The sequence below is a fragment of the Nyctibius grandis genome, chromosome 4 (assembly GCF_013368605.1).
Source record: "Nyctibius grandis isolate bNycGra1 chromosome 4, bNycGra1.pri, whole genome shotgun sequence".
Lineage (NCBI taxonomy): Eukaryota > Metazoa > Chordata > Aves > Nyctibiiformes > Nyctibiidae > Nyctibius > Nyctibius grandis.
The window spans coordinates 20,770,394-20,789,214 of NC_090661.1; the positions used below are offsets into that span (position 1 = coordinate 20,770,394).

The window sequence follows — 18,821 nt, forward strand, 5'->3', positions numbered from 1 at the left end:
AATGAATGCTTACTCTGGGTGTGAATCTTCTTCAGTAATAGCTGATGTGTCTGTGTAATGTCTTGGAAGACCTGAAATATTGGCTTTTGCTTGTTATCAATCAAAGTTTCCTGTAGCTTTTTGCAATGAGCAGGAAAATCAAAGCAGGAATCAGCTAAGGTTGATCCTTGGTTTTGACTGATTTGGTGTAAAGGCAGGACCAGGACTGTAGTTCACCATGTTATCATTGTGCTCAAGCTGGTGCAAACCCTTCTGCTGAGCCTGGGATCAACATTAAGGGTCCCAGAGTGAGTCAAAAGGCATCATGTCTATGCTGCCATATGCCTGTGAGCTTTGAACTTGCCTTTGTACACATGGCTTTTGACTTGAGCTCTTCTCTGTAGAGGCCTGAGGGAAGAAGAGCAAAGTACCTTTTCCAAAGAAAGAGCCTCTCCAAGAATTTGGGAACGGTCTTTTCTCTTCCTGCCTCTGCATCACGGCCTGTATGTTGTGTGTAATGATACTTACCTGCCTTTTGTACGTTTTTTTTTCCATTCTTGCTGATAGGAGTGTGTTTAGTAGAACACTTTTGATATTTTTGATATTAATTGGTCTTTTTCTTTTTTTTTAATAGGTTTATTGCAGTGGATCTGAAACTGATATATGAAAGAACTCTTCCTGGAAAGAGAAGCCTCCCTGCAAGGCCAGCCCTGAAGATGTGGACTGCCATTGTATTCTTCCTGCTGATTTCCTTCTGTATATGTGAACACAGGTTTTCTGTCCTGAAAGGGAGAAGAGTCCATGTAGTTCGAATAAACAGGCTTACAACTGAAAAGCAGTGCAGGCAGGCTTGTCAAAGCCCAGGTGCTTCAGGTGAGGCTCTTGTCCCTTAGCTGGAATTCCAGCTGGGTTTTCTATTCCTTAAAGGTCTCCTCTGCTCCCCTGACAACTATCTTTCGTAATTCCACTTGTTACACACATTTACAGTTATGGCTTCTCTGTACAGTCCTGTGGTGCTAAATAACTTCAGACAGCTTTGATTAAATTGAATTCAGAACAACCATTTCCCAGGGCCCTTCTAGCTTCCTTAGGAAACAGCATGCGTGTGCACTGGTAGCGTGCAAGCAGTGTTAGGTCACTTGACTTGAAGAATGATTATTCCATGCTGCCAGATGTTTGCAAGTGAACAGTGCTGTTGTAGACAGCTGCAGTGGAATGAGTAGTCTTTACTCGCTGGTATTTATGTGTGTTTTTTCTGCCTTAGAAGAAACCATTTGTATCCTGCAACCAAGCACAGGGTTAACAAGTCTGGGGAAGATGAAAGCCTTTCAGAGTTGTCCTTATGAAGGACCCTATCTTTCCTAGCCACGTGTGAAAGCTTGTAGCACCTATCAACAACTGGTGATGCTGTGGTGTAGATGAGACCTTGGCTCAGGTGGGCGGATGTCCGACAATCAGATTGATAGGAACGTCATAAACAATGCCTTATTGAATGCCCAGTGGTTTCAAGCCTTTGTGTTAAACATGAGACATTCCATCATAGTGGAAAGAAAGCACCTTTATAAACTAAGCGTTTTATTTAGGAGGTAAAATATGAGTGGGTTTCTCTCCCAGGCACCAGAGCCATGAAAACTTCAGCTTCTGCTTTTTAAGGTGCTAAACCCTAGAGAGATGATACATTCACACTGACTGTGTTGACACTTAGGGTCTGTAGCACTGCATGTTTGTCTGTTCCACCTGAGAATCTCTATAAACACTGTTCACATGTCATCTTAGCCTCCTGGTATCATGATAAGGATAGAAAAGGTGCTATCAGCTGCCTTTTCCAGAGGAGGGACATAAGGAATTTAGTTAGTCTGTGATCAGGGCTGGGAGATGATCTGAGTGCGTGCTTCACTCTGTTGCTGTCTTCAACCACTTTTTTTATACCCCTCACCTTGTTCTTTCCTGACGTGTTTTGTACAGAGCAAGACCAGTTGAGTGTTAGCTTTGTTTGGCAGAGGGGCTTAAGCCTCTAGAATTCGGTGACCTGTTCCATCTTCAGGAACTCTTCACATAAATGTATAGCCATGTGCAGAGAGATCATCTGGAGAGAAGGGCCTGAAATGTCTTTTTCTTTTTATGATTAGTTTTAGGTTTTAAGAGCAGCTTTACTGCTCTCGTTCTCCATTCCCACCTTCCTCAAGTATATTTATTTTTGTGCTTGCTTTCATTACAGACATGAGGCCTGAGACTTAGATATCAGAATAGTTACACCTATGTAACTGTCAGTAAAGGAGCAGTGGTTGTTATTTTTTAAAGTATTATAGTGTTGAGTTGCCAAGGTTGCATGGGGAGATGCCTTCACAGCTACATTGCTTGGAGAAGTGGAAAATAACATTCCTAGCTGGTTAGGCTCCCTTCTGTAGATGTAATTTATACCCTTGCTGACATAACATCACTAACTTGAAATAGTGCAGCTGTCACAAAAAGAACCGCTTTTGCCAGGACATTCACATCTCAGATGTGCCCTGCAGAAAAGAGAATGGTTGCTGGTCTAGCTATTCCAGCACCGCCTTCAAGTATCCACACCAGAGGCCAGGATGCGTAGTTAGCAAGCTAACATATCAAAAAATGATTGTACCAATATCATGAGACAGTTTGACACTTCAGTTGCATGCTAATAAAAGCAGCAAAACTCTCTAGGGCTGACAGCATGGGTAGTAACTCTAACCTCTGTACGTTGTCTACTGCAATGGATTCAAGTCTCTAGATGCTGCTAGGGTAAGTGATATACATGATGGAGAAAGTCCACATCTTAGCAAAGATCTGGCAATCCAGGATTCCCAGATGCCTGGTGAGCACGGTGAGCCCATGTTCGGAGGGTTCACATAAGCTCGTGCTCTTCCCTTTGCATCCCCAGCCATATTCAGAGCTCTCCCAAGTTTCTTCTATGGTGGCCAGTCCAGTGTTGGAGGGGAACATCTTGGCCATCTGAGCAGTCTGGCTCTGAGAATGGAGCTGCTTGCCCATACTTCTGTGCTACCTTGCATGCTCTGGGGGAGATAAAGGGAAAACATGTCATGGCTGCAAGAGCAAATATTCCTAGTCTCTGCTTCCACAATACATCTGCTTACCTGGCTTCTGCTTGCCTTTGGGTATCTGCAATTTCTTTTCAGTAACAGCAGGCTTAAAAATGAAGTAAACCAGTTTGGTAGGGTCAGACCTTGGTGTTTGCCTACATGGTTTCCTTTCAAAATAGCTCTGAAGAGCTTTTGTTGTCCTTCCACTTTCTATTTTTTCTTTTTTTTTTTTTTTCCTGTCTCCTAATTGGAGGTGAGCAAAAAGGAGCCACTGCGTGGCACGAATCTTGCAGTGGATACATCAGCTGGAGCCTCAGTCTGGAGTTGCATCAAAGGGAGTACTAACCAGTCCAGCTCAATAAAGGTATCTGGTTGTCCTAGGGAGCAACAGGGGAGTCATGAGCAGCTGGATACCATCCTGATGGCAGCAGAAACCAGGGTGCTTTAACCATGCTGACCCCATTAGGCTCTTGACCTTTCTGAACTGACTGACTTAGATACGTAGCCAATGAAAGATAGGCTGCTGGCTTTTTGTCTTCCCCTTCCCAAGAAGTGAGAAATGGCACGATTTACAGTAGTAGATGGTCTGCGTTTCTCCGCTAGTATGGTTTATTGAGCGAGGGATAGGAGGTGGGACTGGGAATCAGGGCACATCCAAACAAGCTTTCTTTTCTGAGGAGTGGATTTTAATGTCTTGAAGGGCTGCTGCTGTATCTCCTGCTCTGTGTGACTGTTGAAGCTTTTCATTTTATCACTTTTTAAGTACCATTTTCTAAAGGCTTTGAATGGTTTCAGTCACTTTCTTAACATTTTATCAAAGTCAGTAAAGTTCCGCCTTTGCTAGTTTCTTTAGGGCTGTCAAAACAGACTGCAGTTGTTGGTACAGAGATTTCTCCAAGTTCATAAATTTTCCACAAGCCCTTTTAATAACTGTGATAATGTAAATGGTTTTTTATGAAAAGTTCAAGCTTCCCATAGCCTTAATCCTCAGTGAGGGTAACTCTCTTTGTAGATATGAACTTTAAATATAGCCATATGTACCACATAGGCATGTTCTTTGCCCTTTCTCACACTTCTAACAAAACACAGAAATTAATATCTCCTACCATACACTTAAGTTCCCTTTAATCCACTGATGGATGGTTAGTTGGGCACACATCTGCTTCATCTCAGACTGAGCACTGTATTGTCATCTTCTGTGGGTTTTTTTTTCGTTACAGCACATGTCCCAGAAATTAATTGCATGCTACTGTGATATTACATAAAATCATAGCGTAATTTAGGCAGGAAGGGACCTTTTGGAGGTCTCTGGTCTGAACCTGGTTGAGAGTGTACCACCTCTCTGGTCCCCAGCCCAGTGTTTGAGTGCCCTTGTGGTGGAAACTAATTTTTTCCCTTGATGTTGACTTGGGATTTCCTGCAAATAATCTGCTTCAGCCCCTCAGATATTAAGTAGACTCCCTGGGACTTACTCCAGTATGTCAATATTGCTCTTGTATGCTGGGGAGCCCAAAACTAGGTGCAGTGTTTGAGATGTCTCCTCAGCACTGGTTAGAGGAGGTTCATTCCATCCCTCAAAGCTTGGTTATATGTATGTAGACACTCCCAGAAAGAAGTTAGTGAGTTTGAAGGGATGCCAGGAGAGAGAGTTCCTGCTGTGATGAGTTTATTTAATTTGTGTTGGGATTTGACTTACTGAAAGACAATTTCTGTGATGGTTCCTATGGCTAATGGTATCATTGTTCAGTGAATGAAGAGTAAATTTCTGTCTAACTCCAAGCACTGAGATGAGAGCTGTCTCCCATGGGTGTTGAGATGGGTGTGTTCTCAGTTTTGGCTCACTTCCCCCCGCCCCCCCACTTAAGACATCTAGATGAATGCTAGCATTTAGATGGGTCCAAACTGTAGTGCACTCTTTGTCCCTGTCTGAGTGAATTGCTGTTGTTGGGAGATATTGGTACCAGAAGACAAGCAGATTGGTAGGCTGCAGCTGCTAGGTTGATTTCATTGACTTTCCAGCTATTTTCACTAAGGCTGAGTCAGGATCCTTTAAGGCCACACCTTCCAGCTATTTTTTTTTAAGTCTTTAATTACAGCCATGAAGTAGTGTGTTCAATATACTGTGTGTAGCAACCCATTTTCTCTGCTGTTTTCAGGTAGCCGTCACTGTAATTGGTCTGTGCCCTACCAGAATCGCTGCATCCTCTTGCAGTGTCACCAGCTGAACACGTGCCAGAATGCCAGAGAACAAGACATCAAAGATCTGCTTGAAGGTAACACCATGCTTCAGGCTCCTGCTAAATCCAGGATCCTGGTCCTTTTGCTTTAAATGTCTACATTTAGACCTTGACTGGCTTTCAGCTGAGGGAGATGATTCTGTAGGTAAAGTCAGTTCACTGGAAAAACTGTTTCACTAGCCTGGTAAGGGCTCTGGCACATACATGTGCATGATGTGTCTTTGAGTAACTTTTGTACTGTTACTGAGTAATAGTTTGTCCCCATGTTGAAGACATCATTCGTTCAAGCCATTTGCACTCCACGTGCTCTCCTTTGGAAAATAGAGGCATAACAGATGTATTTATATTTTTTAAGAGAAAGGAAAATGTCTTGGCATTGTTTTTTTTCTGAGATTGCCAGTATTTTGTGCCAGAGGCAGCAGGCTGCTTCTATAATTAGAGCAGCCTTAGCAGCAAATGCTCATGGTGACTTTCCAGTGCCAGGGTCTTCAATTTTAATTAAGTGATACAATAACAAAACGGAGCTTGTTGGTAATTGGGGAATCAATCTTCTAAAGTATGTTTCAAGAGTTCCCTGTACCCAAGTTTGAAAAAAGAAAGTTTTTTCATGGTTCTTTTGGGTTGGCAAAGGTTTCTCTGCAACGTAGCAACCAGACCTTTCATAAGCAGATGGAATTTATATCACTATAAATCTAAATCACTAGTTGTGAAGGAAATTCTCCCAAAGTATGAAGGTGTAAGTGGAAATTTCTACGCAGTTTTGAGAGGTGAAAATTAAGAATCTAAGCATGAAGGTTTTGTCGATGCTGTGTAACTTTGAAAGCATGAGTTGTTTTCTCAGGAGCTGGCATTCGTAACACTGCTTCTGTTGATAATATGCTTTTGCCTTGTAGCTCTGTACTTCATTAACTCCTTTTTGTGGAATTAATTCCCTGGTTGGGCAAATGCCAGAGGTCTGTGGTAAAAAACAAACAAAAAAAACTCCCCCAAAACCCCAAAGGGATTATGTGCAATAAAGGCAGGGGTCTGAGTTTTCATGTTCTTGCTGACTTCAGGACTAATTTATTCCAGTTGTACTACATGTACTGCAGAATACGTGTTCTTGTTTGCATGTTGGGGTTATGAGGACAGATTTGAGCTTGAGAGTTTTATGAAACTCATTGGTTTTGTCTTTTTCAAGAAATTGTCAGTGGAAAAAGGGAAGCAGTCCTGTTTGACCGCCAAAGCTATCCACAGAAAGAGGAGAGGATGGTGAATACACGGGTTGACCGACACAACGTGGAAAACCTGTTTTCCTCAACTGCTGGGTCTCGCAAGATTCACTTGAGGCATTTGCTTGGGGTTGAGAGTGAAGATGTAACAACAAATGCAGGAAAAACAGTTGCAAGCAATGCTACCACCACCACAGCGACCACCACCATTGCCACAGCCATAACAACAAATGTTACAAATGCAACTGTCCTCACTACAGCTTATGAAACAACTGCCAAAGCCTCAAACGCCCCTGGAGGTTCTGATCTCCTTGCTGAAGCCATGTCGTCTGCTGCCTCTTCTCCCACTTCTGGTAACATCCGTGCTTCCACTTCCAGCTATGTCACCAAGCTTGTGACCACCACCAAAAAATCAGGAAATAGTAGCTCTATCTCAGTATTGTCTCCCACTTCTACTTCTGCTCCCCTCACTGTCATTTCTGAAGCAAGTACTCAAATGCCTCAAACAGAGATGTTTAACCCAGCCACCACCACCACCAGCACTCCCTACTCTAGTAGCCTTGCGACTGTTGGAGCTGACCCGAAGACGCTGAGCACAACATTGACCACTCTCATCCCACAGGATGCAGGAACATCTTCCGCTGCTTCCACGCGTGCCACAGCACTCACCCTCTTGGAGAGTTCACGCTCTGCAAATCCACTGCCTGGCGTTACATTGCTATATCTAGAGCCAGAAGCAAGTACAGCCACAACATCCTCGAGTAAATCAACTTCTATTCTGGGCTCTACAAGAGGTGCCATGGTTCTAACTACTGCCTCTACAGCAGAAACTACAACTGGGCATGCGATAAAGTCAACATCTCACATTTTTTCAACAACCACGACTCCAGCAGATGCACCCAAAACAACAGCTTCGGGCCTTGCAGAAACTCAGGACACAGACAATGAGTATCTTCTCATTGCTGCCGAGCCCCTGACTCAGTACTTAGTGGATAAAAGTTCGCTTCTTGCAGTGCTTTTAGTTGGTACGTTTTTTTTCATAACCATTATAGTTCTTTTCCTTACGCAAGCCTATGAGAGCTACAAGAAGAAGGATTACACACAAGTGGATTACCTGATCAATGGAATGTATGTGGACTCGGAGATGTGACAGAGTGGGGATAAAACAGTGGGCAGAGATATGGAAATCAGATTGAAAGCCTGCCTGACTTTTTTTTTTCTTTTCTATTTGCCTATAACACAAACTGAAAGTGCTTCCAAATTTACTTCTGGTGCAATTGAGGAGAAATGCCATGTACTGTATTAAGAAAAAAAAAATATTTTTTATTCAACCATGCAACAGGTTGCTGTAAAAAAAAAAAAAGGAATTTTTAAAACTTCCATAATGCACAATAGCTTTGGCCATTATTTTTCACTGCAAAACAAACCTAGCAAGTGGTAAGCCATCATCCTCGGAAAATGCTGTGGCACTTTTTCAAACGTTTACAGCGCAAGTTCCTTGTGTTTCATTCGTTTCACATGCGCTCCTCTGAAAACAGAGCAAAGGATGCTCTCACCTTTTGCGAAGTGCTCTGAAATCACCAGATAGGAAGTGTGGAGTATGGCTGCAACAGGGAACTTTTAATCCAATGTGTGTCATGTTTCAGTATGCTTCTTGCTTGTAAAGAGGTCTGTTTACAAGGCATTGTAAACTCTGTTTACTGCTAACCCAAGATATCTTTTCACCATGGAGCGTATTACTGTGCCTCTGCACTTAAATGATCTTATTTTTGTATTCACTTAATAAATGAGGCCCTGGAAGGGCATATCATGTTGTATTTCTGTTTTCATTCCTGTCCCTGCCAGTTCAGAAGCAGGCAAGAGGGCTTTTGGGCCTTAAACAAATTGGCTCTACTTAAATATTCCAAGTGTGGGGACTTTGAAGACCTCATTGGAAGTATGGACATGTCACAGAAGATGCTGATCATCTTACAGGGTACTGCTGTCACTTCAGAGCAGTATGCTGCCAGTCTCCCAGGTATGCAGACCCATGCACTGCTTATTGTCTTTCATGCATAGAGCATCAGGCCCTCTTTTGGTTTTTGTTTTGCATTTAGGACCAGGTCAGAGCTGCTAGTAATTTGGAAGTCTTATTGCGTGTGCAGTTGCAGCTCACCTCCTAAAATCTGCAGCTAAGAGACTGAGTAGAAAACACTTGATTTTCAGCAACTATTCTTCAGTGATTAATGCATCTTATTTGAATGACATATACATACCAATAGCAAAATGCTGGATCAAGGTGCATTGTATTTTTTTTTAAAGGGATTGACAGCTTGTCTCTCACTTTGAATTAAATCTTCTGTAATCCTGCTTGCATGTAATCTTGAGGCTGATAATAGGCAAACCTCAGAACTGAGCTGTTGGGTTTTGGTTTGGTTATTTATCCAAATGCTTTGGCTGTTTAGAATTTGGAGGGAGTCTACCCTGGAAAAGGTTACTTTGTAGACTTCTTGTTCATCATCAAGCTGAAAGTGCTATGAAAACAACTGCAAATAGCACAAGCAGCAGCAGAGGCAAGGGGTTGTTTGAAACAAACGGGTGGCAGGTAATTTCCTGAGTCTTGCTCAATACAAATTTTGAGGACAAAATTTCAGCGAGTATGTTGAGGAAAGGAAAGAGATTGATTTGGAAGTGAGGTGACTTGGCTGTCAGCGTCAGGTTGCATTTTGCAGTGCTTTTGTGTGGACTGCATCTGCATGCCAGTGGGCTAGAGCATCTCTCAGGGTAGAAGGATAGTGTGGTTGTGGGAGTCTCCCTCCTTGGAAGGCTTGAAGTATAAGCCACAAAATTCAGGCAGTGTTTTCTGGAGGGGGAAAAAAAGTTTGAGGGACTGAATTTTAATGTATTTTAAGGTTATTTTTAATTGGTTTCTCCTCCGCAGAAGGGAACTGAACCCTGATTTCTGCCATCTTCCAGGAGCTGCATGTGTGCAATATCTAAGCAACAAAGCAAGTTCGCTGATGACACCGAACTGGGAGGAGTGGCTGACACACCGGAAGGCTGCGCAGCCATTCAGAGAGACCTAGACAGGCTGGAGAGTTGGGCGAGGAGAAATTTGATGAAATATAACAAGGGCAAGTGTAGAGTCCTGCATCTGGGCAAGAACAACCCCAGGTATGAGTACAAGTTGGGGACAGACCTGTTGGAGAGCAGCATAGGGGAAAGGGACCTGGGGGTCCTAGTGGACAGCAGGATGACCATGAGCCAGCAGTGTGCCCTTGTGGCCAAGAAGGCCAATGGCATCCTGGGGTGTATTAGAAGGGGTGTGGTTAGCAGGTCAAGAGAGGTTCTCCTCCCCCTCTACTCTGCCCTGGTGAGGCCGCATCTGGAATATTGTGTCCAGTTCTGGGCCCCTCAGTTCAAGAAGGACAGGGAACTGCTAGAGAGAGTCCAGCGCAGAGCCACGAAGATGATTAAGGGGGTGGAACATCTCCCTTCTGAGGAGAGGCTGAGGGAGCTGGGTCTCTTTAGCTTGGAGAAGAGGAGACTGAGGGGTGACCTCATTAATGTTTATAAATATGTAAAAGGCAAGTGTCATGAGGATGGAGCCAGGCTCTTCTCAGTGACATCCCTTGACAGGACAAGGGGCAATGGGTGCAAGCTGGAACACAGGAGGTTCCACTTAAATATGAGGAAAAACTTCTTTACGGTGAGGGTGACCGAACACTGGAACAGGCTGCCCAGAGAGGTTGTGGAGTCTCCTTCTCTGGAGACATTCAAAACCCTCCTGGACGCGTTCCTGTGTGATATGGTCTAGGTAGTTCTGCTCCGGCGGGGGGATTGGACTAGATGATCTTTCGAGGTCCCTTCCAATCCCTAACATTTTGTGATTCTGTGTGATTCTGTAACAAAGTGCTGGGAACGTGCCCCAGCATAGCTGGGGAGTTGCACCCTGTCAAGATGCTTGGGACTGTTTGCCTCTCAGTGCAACTGTTCTGAGCTGTTAGCAGATGTCAGGCAGATGCTGCTCTGCAACCACAAAGTCCAGAGACTTATCTTTATGTAGGGATCTCAGGTTCCACCTTAATTGCATGACTTAAGCAGGTGAGTCACTAACCACAGACCTAAGCATGTGGTCTTCGAGCTCTACTCCAGATACTGAGATAAGAGCTGTCTCCTCAACTCCCTGCCCTGTCCCAAGTTAAGGGGGTGGGTGTTACCTCAGATTCAGCTCACTTTTTTTCTCCTCATTTAAGCATCTCAGGTAAATGCTTGCATTTCAATAGGGTGAATCCAGGTAATAGTGCTCTTCCTTGTAATTTATTCCTGCCTATGTACATGAATTCCTGTCTGTAGGAAGTGCCTTCCTGCATAAAGGGTCAGTGTTGCAGCTGTTCTGCTAGTGCTCTGCAGTCTTCAGTGTTTTGGTGGTTTTTTTTGTTTGCCTTTTTTTTTAAGTTGCCTCAGCCATTTCCACAAGCGCAAACTATGATCACTAGACTTGCAATTGCTTATCCTGGAAATTGGGAAATTTTTGGATGAACTTTGCACTAACGGTGGCCTTGTTGCTTTTGGTCTTGTGGATCCATAAACCCGAAGTTGGACACCAGATTCTGTGGCGTGGAGTGGAAGCTTGTGAAGTTGCATTGATTTTTATTCTCTTCTTTGAAGAGATACTAGACTCCTGTACTGATTTCTTGGAGGGAGTAGGAAGGGAAGGGAGAGGAAGGGGGCATTACTTAAACAAAACTCTGAAAGTGTTTTCTGAAAACATACTTTCTAAGGTTTGTTTATTAAAAACAAATAAAACCCTTCAGGGATAATTTAAGTGGGTATAATTGCAACAGTTGGAATTGGGTTACAACTCTATTTACAAGAGTCTTAGGGAGTTTCTCATGGACACAGTGAGAATATTATAACTACATCATGGCTAAAAGAAACCACCACTATAAAAAAAAAAATCTTTGTGGCTCCTTAACAGGTTCTTACAGGAATGTGAGTACTCATCAGAAGCTTGTTGCAGTTCCCACAGCCCTGGTATGTTTACACCCAGGTCTCCTCTTCAGATACTGGCACAGCCTGTCTTTTTTGTTCTTATTTGTGTTACTGCACTTCCAGCTGTGAATTACTTTCTCAGCAGAAGCTGAGCTTTTTAGTGTAAGGCTGAGCACCAGATCGAGTCTTGCCTCAGTGCATTTCTGCACACAAGGTAGAGATCTTCATGCTTACCATAGAATAATAGAATGGTTTGGGTCAGAAAAGACCTTTGAAGGTCATCTAGTTCATCCCCCCTGCAATGAGCAGGGACATCTTGAACTAGATCAGGTTTCTCAGAGCCCTGTCCAACCTGACCTTGAATGTTTCCAGGGATGGGGCATCTACCATCTCTCTGGGCAATCATCTCTTCCAGTGTTGCACCACCTTCATTATAAAAACTTTTTTCCTTATATCTAGTCTGGATCTACCCTCTTTTAGTTTAAAACCATTACCCCTTGTCTTATCACAATGGTGCTCCAAGTGCAGTGCCAGCTGGAGAAATGTCAAGTAGGTTTTTCTTTGCATCCCAATGGTTTTGTCTCATATTAGCTCAGTTTAGGCATTAAAAAATAAAAATACTGGGCTGGGGCCTGGCCTTTGAAAGTTAAGGTGTGTTTTCTGGCTTGTACATTGAAAACCAATTGTAAAGATTTGGCCGCTTTATGGTTCTATTTTGCATCTAGCTACTTGTGAGCATTGAAACAAGGGCAAGTGTAGAGTCCTGCATCTGGGCAAGAACAACCCCATGTACCAGTACAAGTTGGGGACAGAGCTGTTGGAGAGCAGTGTAGGGGAAAGGGACCTGGGGGTCCTAGTGGACAACAGGATGACCATGAGCCAGCAGTGTGCCCTTGTGGCCAAGAAGGCCAATGGCATCCTGGGGTGTATTAGAAGGGGTGTGGTTAGCAGGTCGAGAGAGGTTCTCCTCCCCCTCTACTCTGCCCTGGTGAGGCCGCATCTGGAGTATTGTGTCCAGTTCTGGGCCCCTCAGTTCAAGAAGGACAGGGAACTGCTAGAGAGAGTCCAGCGCAGAGCCACAAAGATGATTAAGGGGGTGGAACATCTCCCTTCTGAGGAGAGGCTGAGGGAGCTGAGTCTCTTTAGCTTAGAGAAGAGGAGACTGAGGGGTGACCTCATTAATGTTTATAAATATGTAAAGGGCAAGTGTCAAGAGGATGGAGCCAGGCTCTTCTCAGTGACATCCCTTGACAGGACAAGGGGCAATGGGTGCAAGCTGGAGCACAGGAGGTTCCACTTAAATTTGAGGAAAAACTTCTTTACTGTAAGGGTGACTGAACACTGGAACAGGCTGCCCAGAGAGGTTGTGGAGTCTCCTTCTCTGGAGACATTCAAAACCCGCCTGGACGCGTTCCTGTGTGATATGGTCTAGGCAATCCTGCCCCGGCAGGGGGATTGGACTAGATGATCTTTCGAGGTCCCTTCCAATCCCTAACATTCTGTGATTCTGTGATTCTGTGAAGAAGGAGAGCAGTGGGACTGTGGAAGGTGGATTGTACATGCAGTCCTCTAAAGGGCTCTTCTGTAGTGGTGGCTTGATATGCAAGTCTGAAGCAATTAGGATTTCTTTCCTTCTGGCTCTTTTTGTGTTGGAGATCACCAGCAGCAAACATTGAGTTCGTTGTTTCTACCTCCAAGGCATTGTTTCTGTTTGGGCTAAAGCCAGCCTCCTAGAATGGCTTCACTTGTTTTACTTTTGAGGCTGCAGATGATGGCAAATCTATTGTGTTTCAATAGATTTGTGGTGTAGTGTTGCAATAGTTAATAGCAAGTATGTTAGACGAGGAAATGCAACACCTTTGAAAGTTTGCTTGCAGAATTCACGATATAACAATAGATGGGGTCCTACCAAGTTATCTTGAAGACATCTGCCAAGGGACTGCCAAAAACAATATTCCGCTGCTGTGAAGCATAGCATATCTGACGCACATTGGGTTTCAACCTGTTGCATGGCCTCTTTCTCAATAAAACACAGGAACATCCTGGAATTAAATTTAGATTCGATTAATTCTAAATGCCATCTCTCTCTTATTTAGTAGCCTGTATTAGAAGTATGTTGTTCTAGACAGCAGAGAAGAAAGGAAATAATGGAATATTAAAACATTTAAAGGAATAATAGGAATGAAGAACTTTTTGACTGCAAATGTGAGTTTGCAATATGCCATGTGGTGTCCAGAGAGTTGGGAAGCATATGCAGAACTCTTAAGCGTGACCTTTAAAACAGCTAATGCATGTAGTCGGAAAACACCCAGGGAGATCTGGAAACAGAAGTATCATGGAGCTGATTTCTCTGGATTTGTCTGATGGCTGCTCGTTTCTGACATCAAAAAAAGGAAACCTGAGCCCTGCCCTACTGAAGCATTTCTAAGGGCTTTTTCCACTGTGGGTTCTCTGGTATGCAGTAAAGGCAAGTTCATATTGCAGCATCTCCCCTGACCAGGGCAACTCTAGTTGTCTCCTTTCCGTGGCCTCTAAGTATCATGAAACTTAATTACCTTTGTTGCGCTTGGCTGAAGTTGGCCTGTGGGTTCAAAAGCAAATGCTTTCATCGTACACAAAGTATGAGCTTGTAAGTTTCTGCTTTTCTGGAAGAAACCAGGCTGAACAACAGCATTAGAGCTGTAATGATTCTTGTCTGCTGTAAGGCTGAAGTAGTTCAGGGTTAGGAGTCTGCTTTGACTTTTTGGTCTTGCTGGATAGCTGGTTGTTGTGAGCAAAGCTGGTGTTTGCTCTATAGCATTTTGGGTCGACTTCCTTGTATTTTCATGTCCTTGGACCTTGACCTAGGGCCTTCTCTTTCTGTGCTGCTGCTAGACTGGATAATGTATTTAGAGCAGTCCTGTCTTGGCTGAGAGATGCCAGCAGGTTGTGCTGCTGGGCAGCCCTTCTGGAGCTTGCCTGTTCAGCCTCCCTCTGGCAGGGAAACCCCAAAAGGTCTGGGAAAAATTGACCTGGGGCTTCCTGGTTAGCCCTGGGTGATGTTCAACTTGTGCCTTGGCTGGAGTTATGTTTGAATTACAAAGTATGTTTGAAGGAGAGGTCCTTTGCTAGCACACAGAACTTGCCCAACATCCTGCTGGTCCCAATTAAAAAGACTAAAGCTATTTGGACAGGGTTGTACAATCTGTTTGAAAAAGCAAACAAATAACTTGTCTTCATGAAAAGTGGCTAAATATTTTAACCCCTTCAAGATGGGACAGGTGAAACCAATTACACTGGTTTGAGGGTTATGGACTTACGTAAGTTGTTGCTGTTCTTTACTGCATGCAGATGAAATTGTAGAGCCCAAGCTTGTGCGTGTAAACACTGTTAAATCTTCCCGCATAACTCTTACAACACTAAGGAATGGAGAAGAAAGGAGGAGGGATTTATTCAGGTTTTAAAAAAAAGGGGAGGAAAAAAGACAAGATTTAGCCAAATTCTAGAGTAAGATTAATCATAAACTCTGATCTAACATCTTGAGATTTCAGCCACTGCTGCAGATTAGAAGGTGAGAATTTTAAAAAGCATCTAAACAGGGACATAAAATCCCAAAGTTATGTTGTAATTTCTCACATGTGCCCCCCCACCCTGTAACCATGTTTCTGAGCAGCTTTGCTCATTCTTAGTCAATGCAGCTAAGCTGAAGTCAGCAGCTGAATAATTATTAACGTAAGCTGTACCATGGGGCAGAACTTCCCCATGCTCTTGGGAAACTGACACCTTTTATTGCAGTAGGGGAATGGGGAGGTGCACAGTGGCTGCCAGCTGGTCCTCCACCCTCATGGCATCAGGCAATAACGAGAATATCCTTGGTATGGTGTGGTACCTTGTGTGATCCAGGTATTGCCAGCAAGGACATGAGCCTGTGAAGTGCCAGAAAAGAGAGTTTGCTCAGGGAAGAAGTTTTGCTGATATCAGTGCACAGGGCAGTACTGTTGGGGAGCAGCTGAAATCCTTGCTGATTACTTTAATCAGAACTAGGTAAAGCCTGTTACGTAAGTATGTGCTAATATGGCTATTCAAGGTGTACAGGGTAAATGGAAGAGACGTGTGCTCTGGGGGAGCTGTGTACTTCCGAACACTTCAGTTACAGGGACCTTTTGCTGGTAGAAGATGGCTCTGAACTGACTCCTCCTGCGTGCATCCTGGTGAACATACCCAACAGTGAGAGCTCAGCAGCAGCACTGCATGCTACAAGCCAATGTCTACAGGTTCCAGGCAGAAAGGCTGTCTGAGCTCTAGGATAAAAGCCAGCTCTTCTATCTCACTCTCCTGTTTGCTGGGTCAAAGTGTATGGCAAGGATGTTGTAAGAGCTGAAGGCATTTTTTTTTCTGATTTATTGATTTTTACATATTCCTACATATCTTCAGTATTTAGTATATGCTTAGTATCAGACTAAAGATCTTCAGAAAAAATGAGCTTCCCTGGAAATGGCACCCTGGAGTGGGTCAATTTTCACTGGAGCTTTCCCTAAGGCCTGGCCTTCAGCTGGGGTTGAAGTCCCCAGCATCTCACAGAGGGTCAGGCAGGTTCCTGTGGTTCAGAAGTGCCTTGGGAATTTCTGTAGAAAGTTTTGCACTTTCCTTTCTACTTCAGTCTGCAAGGAGAAGTAGAGAGACTCTTCTGCAGGAGAGAGCAATCTGGTGCCCCAGCAGTTTGTGACATGCAACAAGCATCCCATTTTGAAGGAAATGGTGAGCCTCATTAACATGGTCTCTGTGCCTCTCCTGGATTACACGCAGCCCTGGGGTCTGTTTGTAGCCAAACATAAAACTTTTCCAAAAGATGATCTCATCAGTTGAAAAGCACATGCATGTGAACCAAAGCAGGAAGGGGAGCCGTGACTGAAAGGGATGGAGGGCTCCACATGGGCAGCAGATGCACATGGCTTGCACTGGGACAACCCGTGTGTTTTTTTTCCAGCTGTGAGCCTTAGTTCTGCCATCAGCGTGCGTGGGGCTTGGTAAAGTGTCCTTTTCTTTGAATGTTTGCAGTTTCGTTAGCCAGCGGGGAATTCTGGAAAATGGTAGTGAGAGCTGTCTGTGTAATGATCTCCCAAGGGAAGGAGTAGCAGCCCTACAGGAGTTCAAAACCTTGCAGGCTAATGTAGCACAGGAAAAATCCTGGGGATGGATGAGATGACCTGAGAACTCTTCTGTGAAGAGGTAATGAATGATGGAAGAAATCAGATAAGTTGGAGAGAACTGTGTGCATGCTAAAGGAAAAGCAAGACTAGGCATTCCCATGAAGAATAGTTCTTTCTTAACTGGACTGGGCTATTAGTTTTCATGCTTCCAGGTGTACATGATTGCTGGCCAGATGAAAGAGAAATACACCTCTGCATGCATTTGTACAGAACCATTTGCCAGAACAGAAGCATTCTTTGAGGTACCGGATGTTAGTGCTGAAGAGATGTTGTTACCCCATTGACTTGAGTTGGTAGCTGAAAATACTGGGCTATGATGATCCATGTAGCAGGGTCACGGAGCCAGTTTCTGGCCACAGGACTGCGTAAAGGTTTGCTTCATTACCTTGTCCTTTTCCTAGCTCAGCTTTAAAGCTCTTTCTGATTGCCTCTCGCTAGGGAGAGAGCACTGCAGTGGCAAGGTGAGACTGCCTCATCTCCCTAGTAGGGTACATGGATACCCGCTGTGGCTGCTCCTTCCCACCCCGCAACATGTGTGCATTTGTGTGTGCGTGTGTTGGTCTAGGAACTGTTGTCCCACAACAGCTTTGAAGTGTATATATACTTCACCGATTGCCAACACAGATGTCACTGCTCTTTTCAAAGGAAAATGCAAGACCTCTCCTGTAAAAAAAAAAAAAAAAAAAAAAGAGGCATGTGTGAGATGTCTCTTCCACATCTCTGAATCTGTTTGGCTCCAGCCCTAAAGCGTGAGGTTTAATATTCCTTCATGTCTTGCCATTTCCTGCCAAAAATGACCAGCAAGGTGCCACAGGGAGGCTAATCCTTGTTCTGAGATTTATTACACCACAAATCCCCCTTTACCACTGCAAATTAAAACTGAACTCCACTTATCAAATGACCACGTACCTTTTGCAGGGCTGCCATGTGCTATCTGTTCTCTCTCTGTGGGTTTCCTGGTCATTCCAGTGAGTTGAGGAGGTTGTAATGTAGATGAGACTAATAATAAAGCTGCACTAAAAGCAGCTGCATTGCGAAGGAACTTTAAACCCAAAAGAAAAGCAGGTAGAGACAGTTTTAACCGCAATGTGCTCTTTAATTGAAACTTGGGCTGGAGCTGACCTGCCTGCCTTGCAGTACCGTGTGGGTTGGGTGGGGATGCAGTCTGCATTGTTAACCTACTGCTATGATATTTACACAGATGATTTTAGCCTCTGACAATGGGAAAATTAGTTTCTGTGCAGCCTTTTGGCTTGGACCACCCATGTGCCATGAGAGAGAAAGGAGGTCGCAGGAGCGCTGGTATTGGTCCTTCTGCAAGGTTCTCGCGCTCCAGACAGGTAAACAGTCACTGGGCAGGAGACAGGAGTACCTCTGGGAAAGGTGGATTTTAAATCACCTCACCTTGTCTTTTGTTCATCCCCTAGCTATAGCAGCCTTGCTGAAGGCTTTTTCCAGTGCAGATCCCTCCCATTGTGTGCTTATGTAGGCTTCACAAGAGACCCTTGTCTCTAACAGCCAGTTTTGAATTGCACTGATGCAAGGGTGTGGGACAGATGGAGTAAACTGTGCTGCAAGTTGAGTTGGGGCTGAGGTGCCAAAGCAGGTCACTGGAAGGCTGAAACTGCCTTTTTTTCTTTTCTCTCTTTTCTTTTTTCTCCAAGGTTTCCAAAATGCCTGGCCAATACATTTTAGCTACAGCTGGCTTGTGCTGGGGATGTGCTGCAGTATCACCTATTTGAGCCAGCAGAACATAGAGAAAAAGGGGTGTCTTAAGAGAAAGGTCATGCTAGTGAGGTCTCTGGGCTGATTTGCTGAAAGAGCTTGGGCAAATGAAGAGTTCAGGTGCTGATTTCATGGGGACCTCCTGGGGTGCCTCCTCATTCACCAGGATTCTGGACCACAAGCTAAAGCAGAAGGTTTCCCGAGCACAGCTGCTGCTCAGCCCCAAGCAGGGGTGAGCCGTGGCTGCCCTAGCCAAGCAGCAGCTGTTTTGTGTTACTGGGGCCTGATAACAACTTCCTTTTTCCTGTGTGTATGCTGGTGGCTTGGTGCTTGTGGGGCCATAGCTGTTGCCTGCCCGTGGTGCTGCTCTCTGGGTGATTTGTGTGTGCAGGCAGCAGAAGGGAGGGTGAAATGCTGATTTTCTAGCTTTGGTGTCAGGGCAGG

General features: G+C 44.4%; 1 protein-coding gene across 5 annotated transcripts in view; it reads left to right on the forward strand.

The window, feature by feature from the left end:
- C4H11orf24 (chromosome 4 C11orf24 homolog) overlaps positions 1-8,294 on the forward strand; it is a 30,168-nt gene extending 21,874 nt beyond the window's left edge. For all 5 annotated transcript variants that reach the window (XM_068399306.1, XM_068399308.1, XM_068399307.1 and 2 more), the window contains 3 exons: positions 614-852; positions 5,198-5,314; positions 6,459-8,294. In XM_068399306.1, coding sequence (XP_068255407.1) covers positions 696-852; positions 5,198-5,314; positions 6,459-7,639 — 1,455 coding nt within the window. In that variant the 5' untranslated portion in view covers positions 614-695 and the 3' untranslated portion in view covers positions 7,640-8,294. The remainder of the gene's footprint in view (positions 1-613; positions 853-5,197; positions 5,315-6,458) is intronic.
- The last annotated feature ends 10,527 nt before the right edge of the window (positions 8,295-18,821 follow it).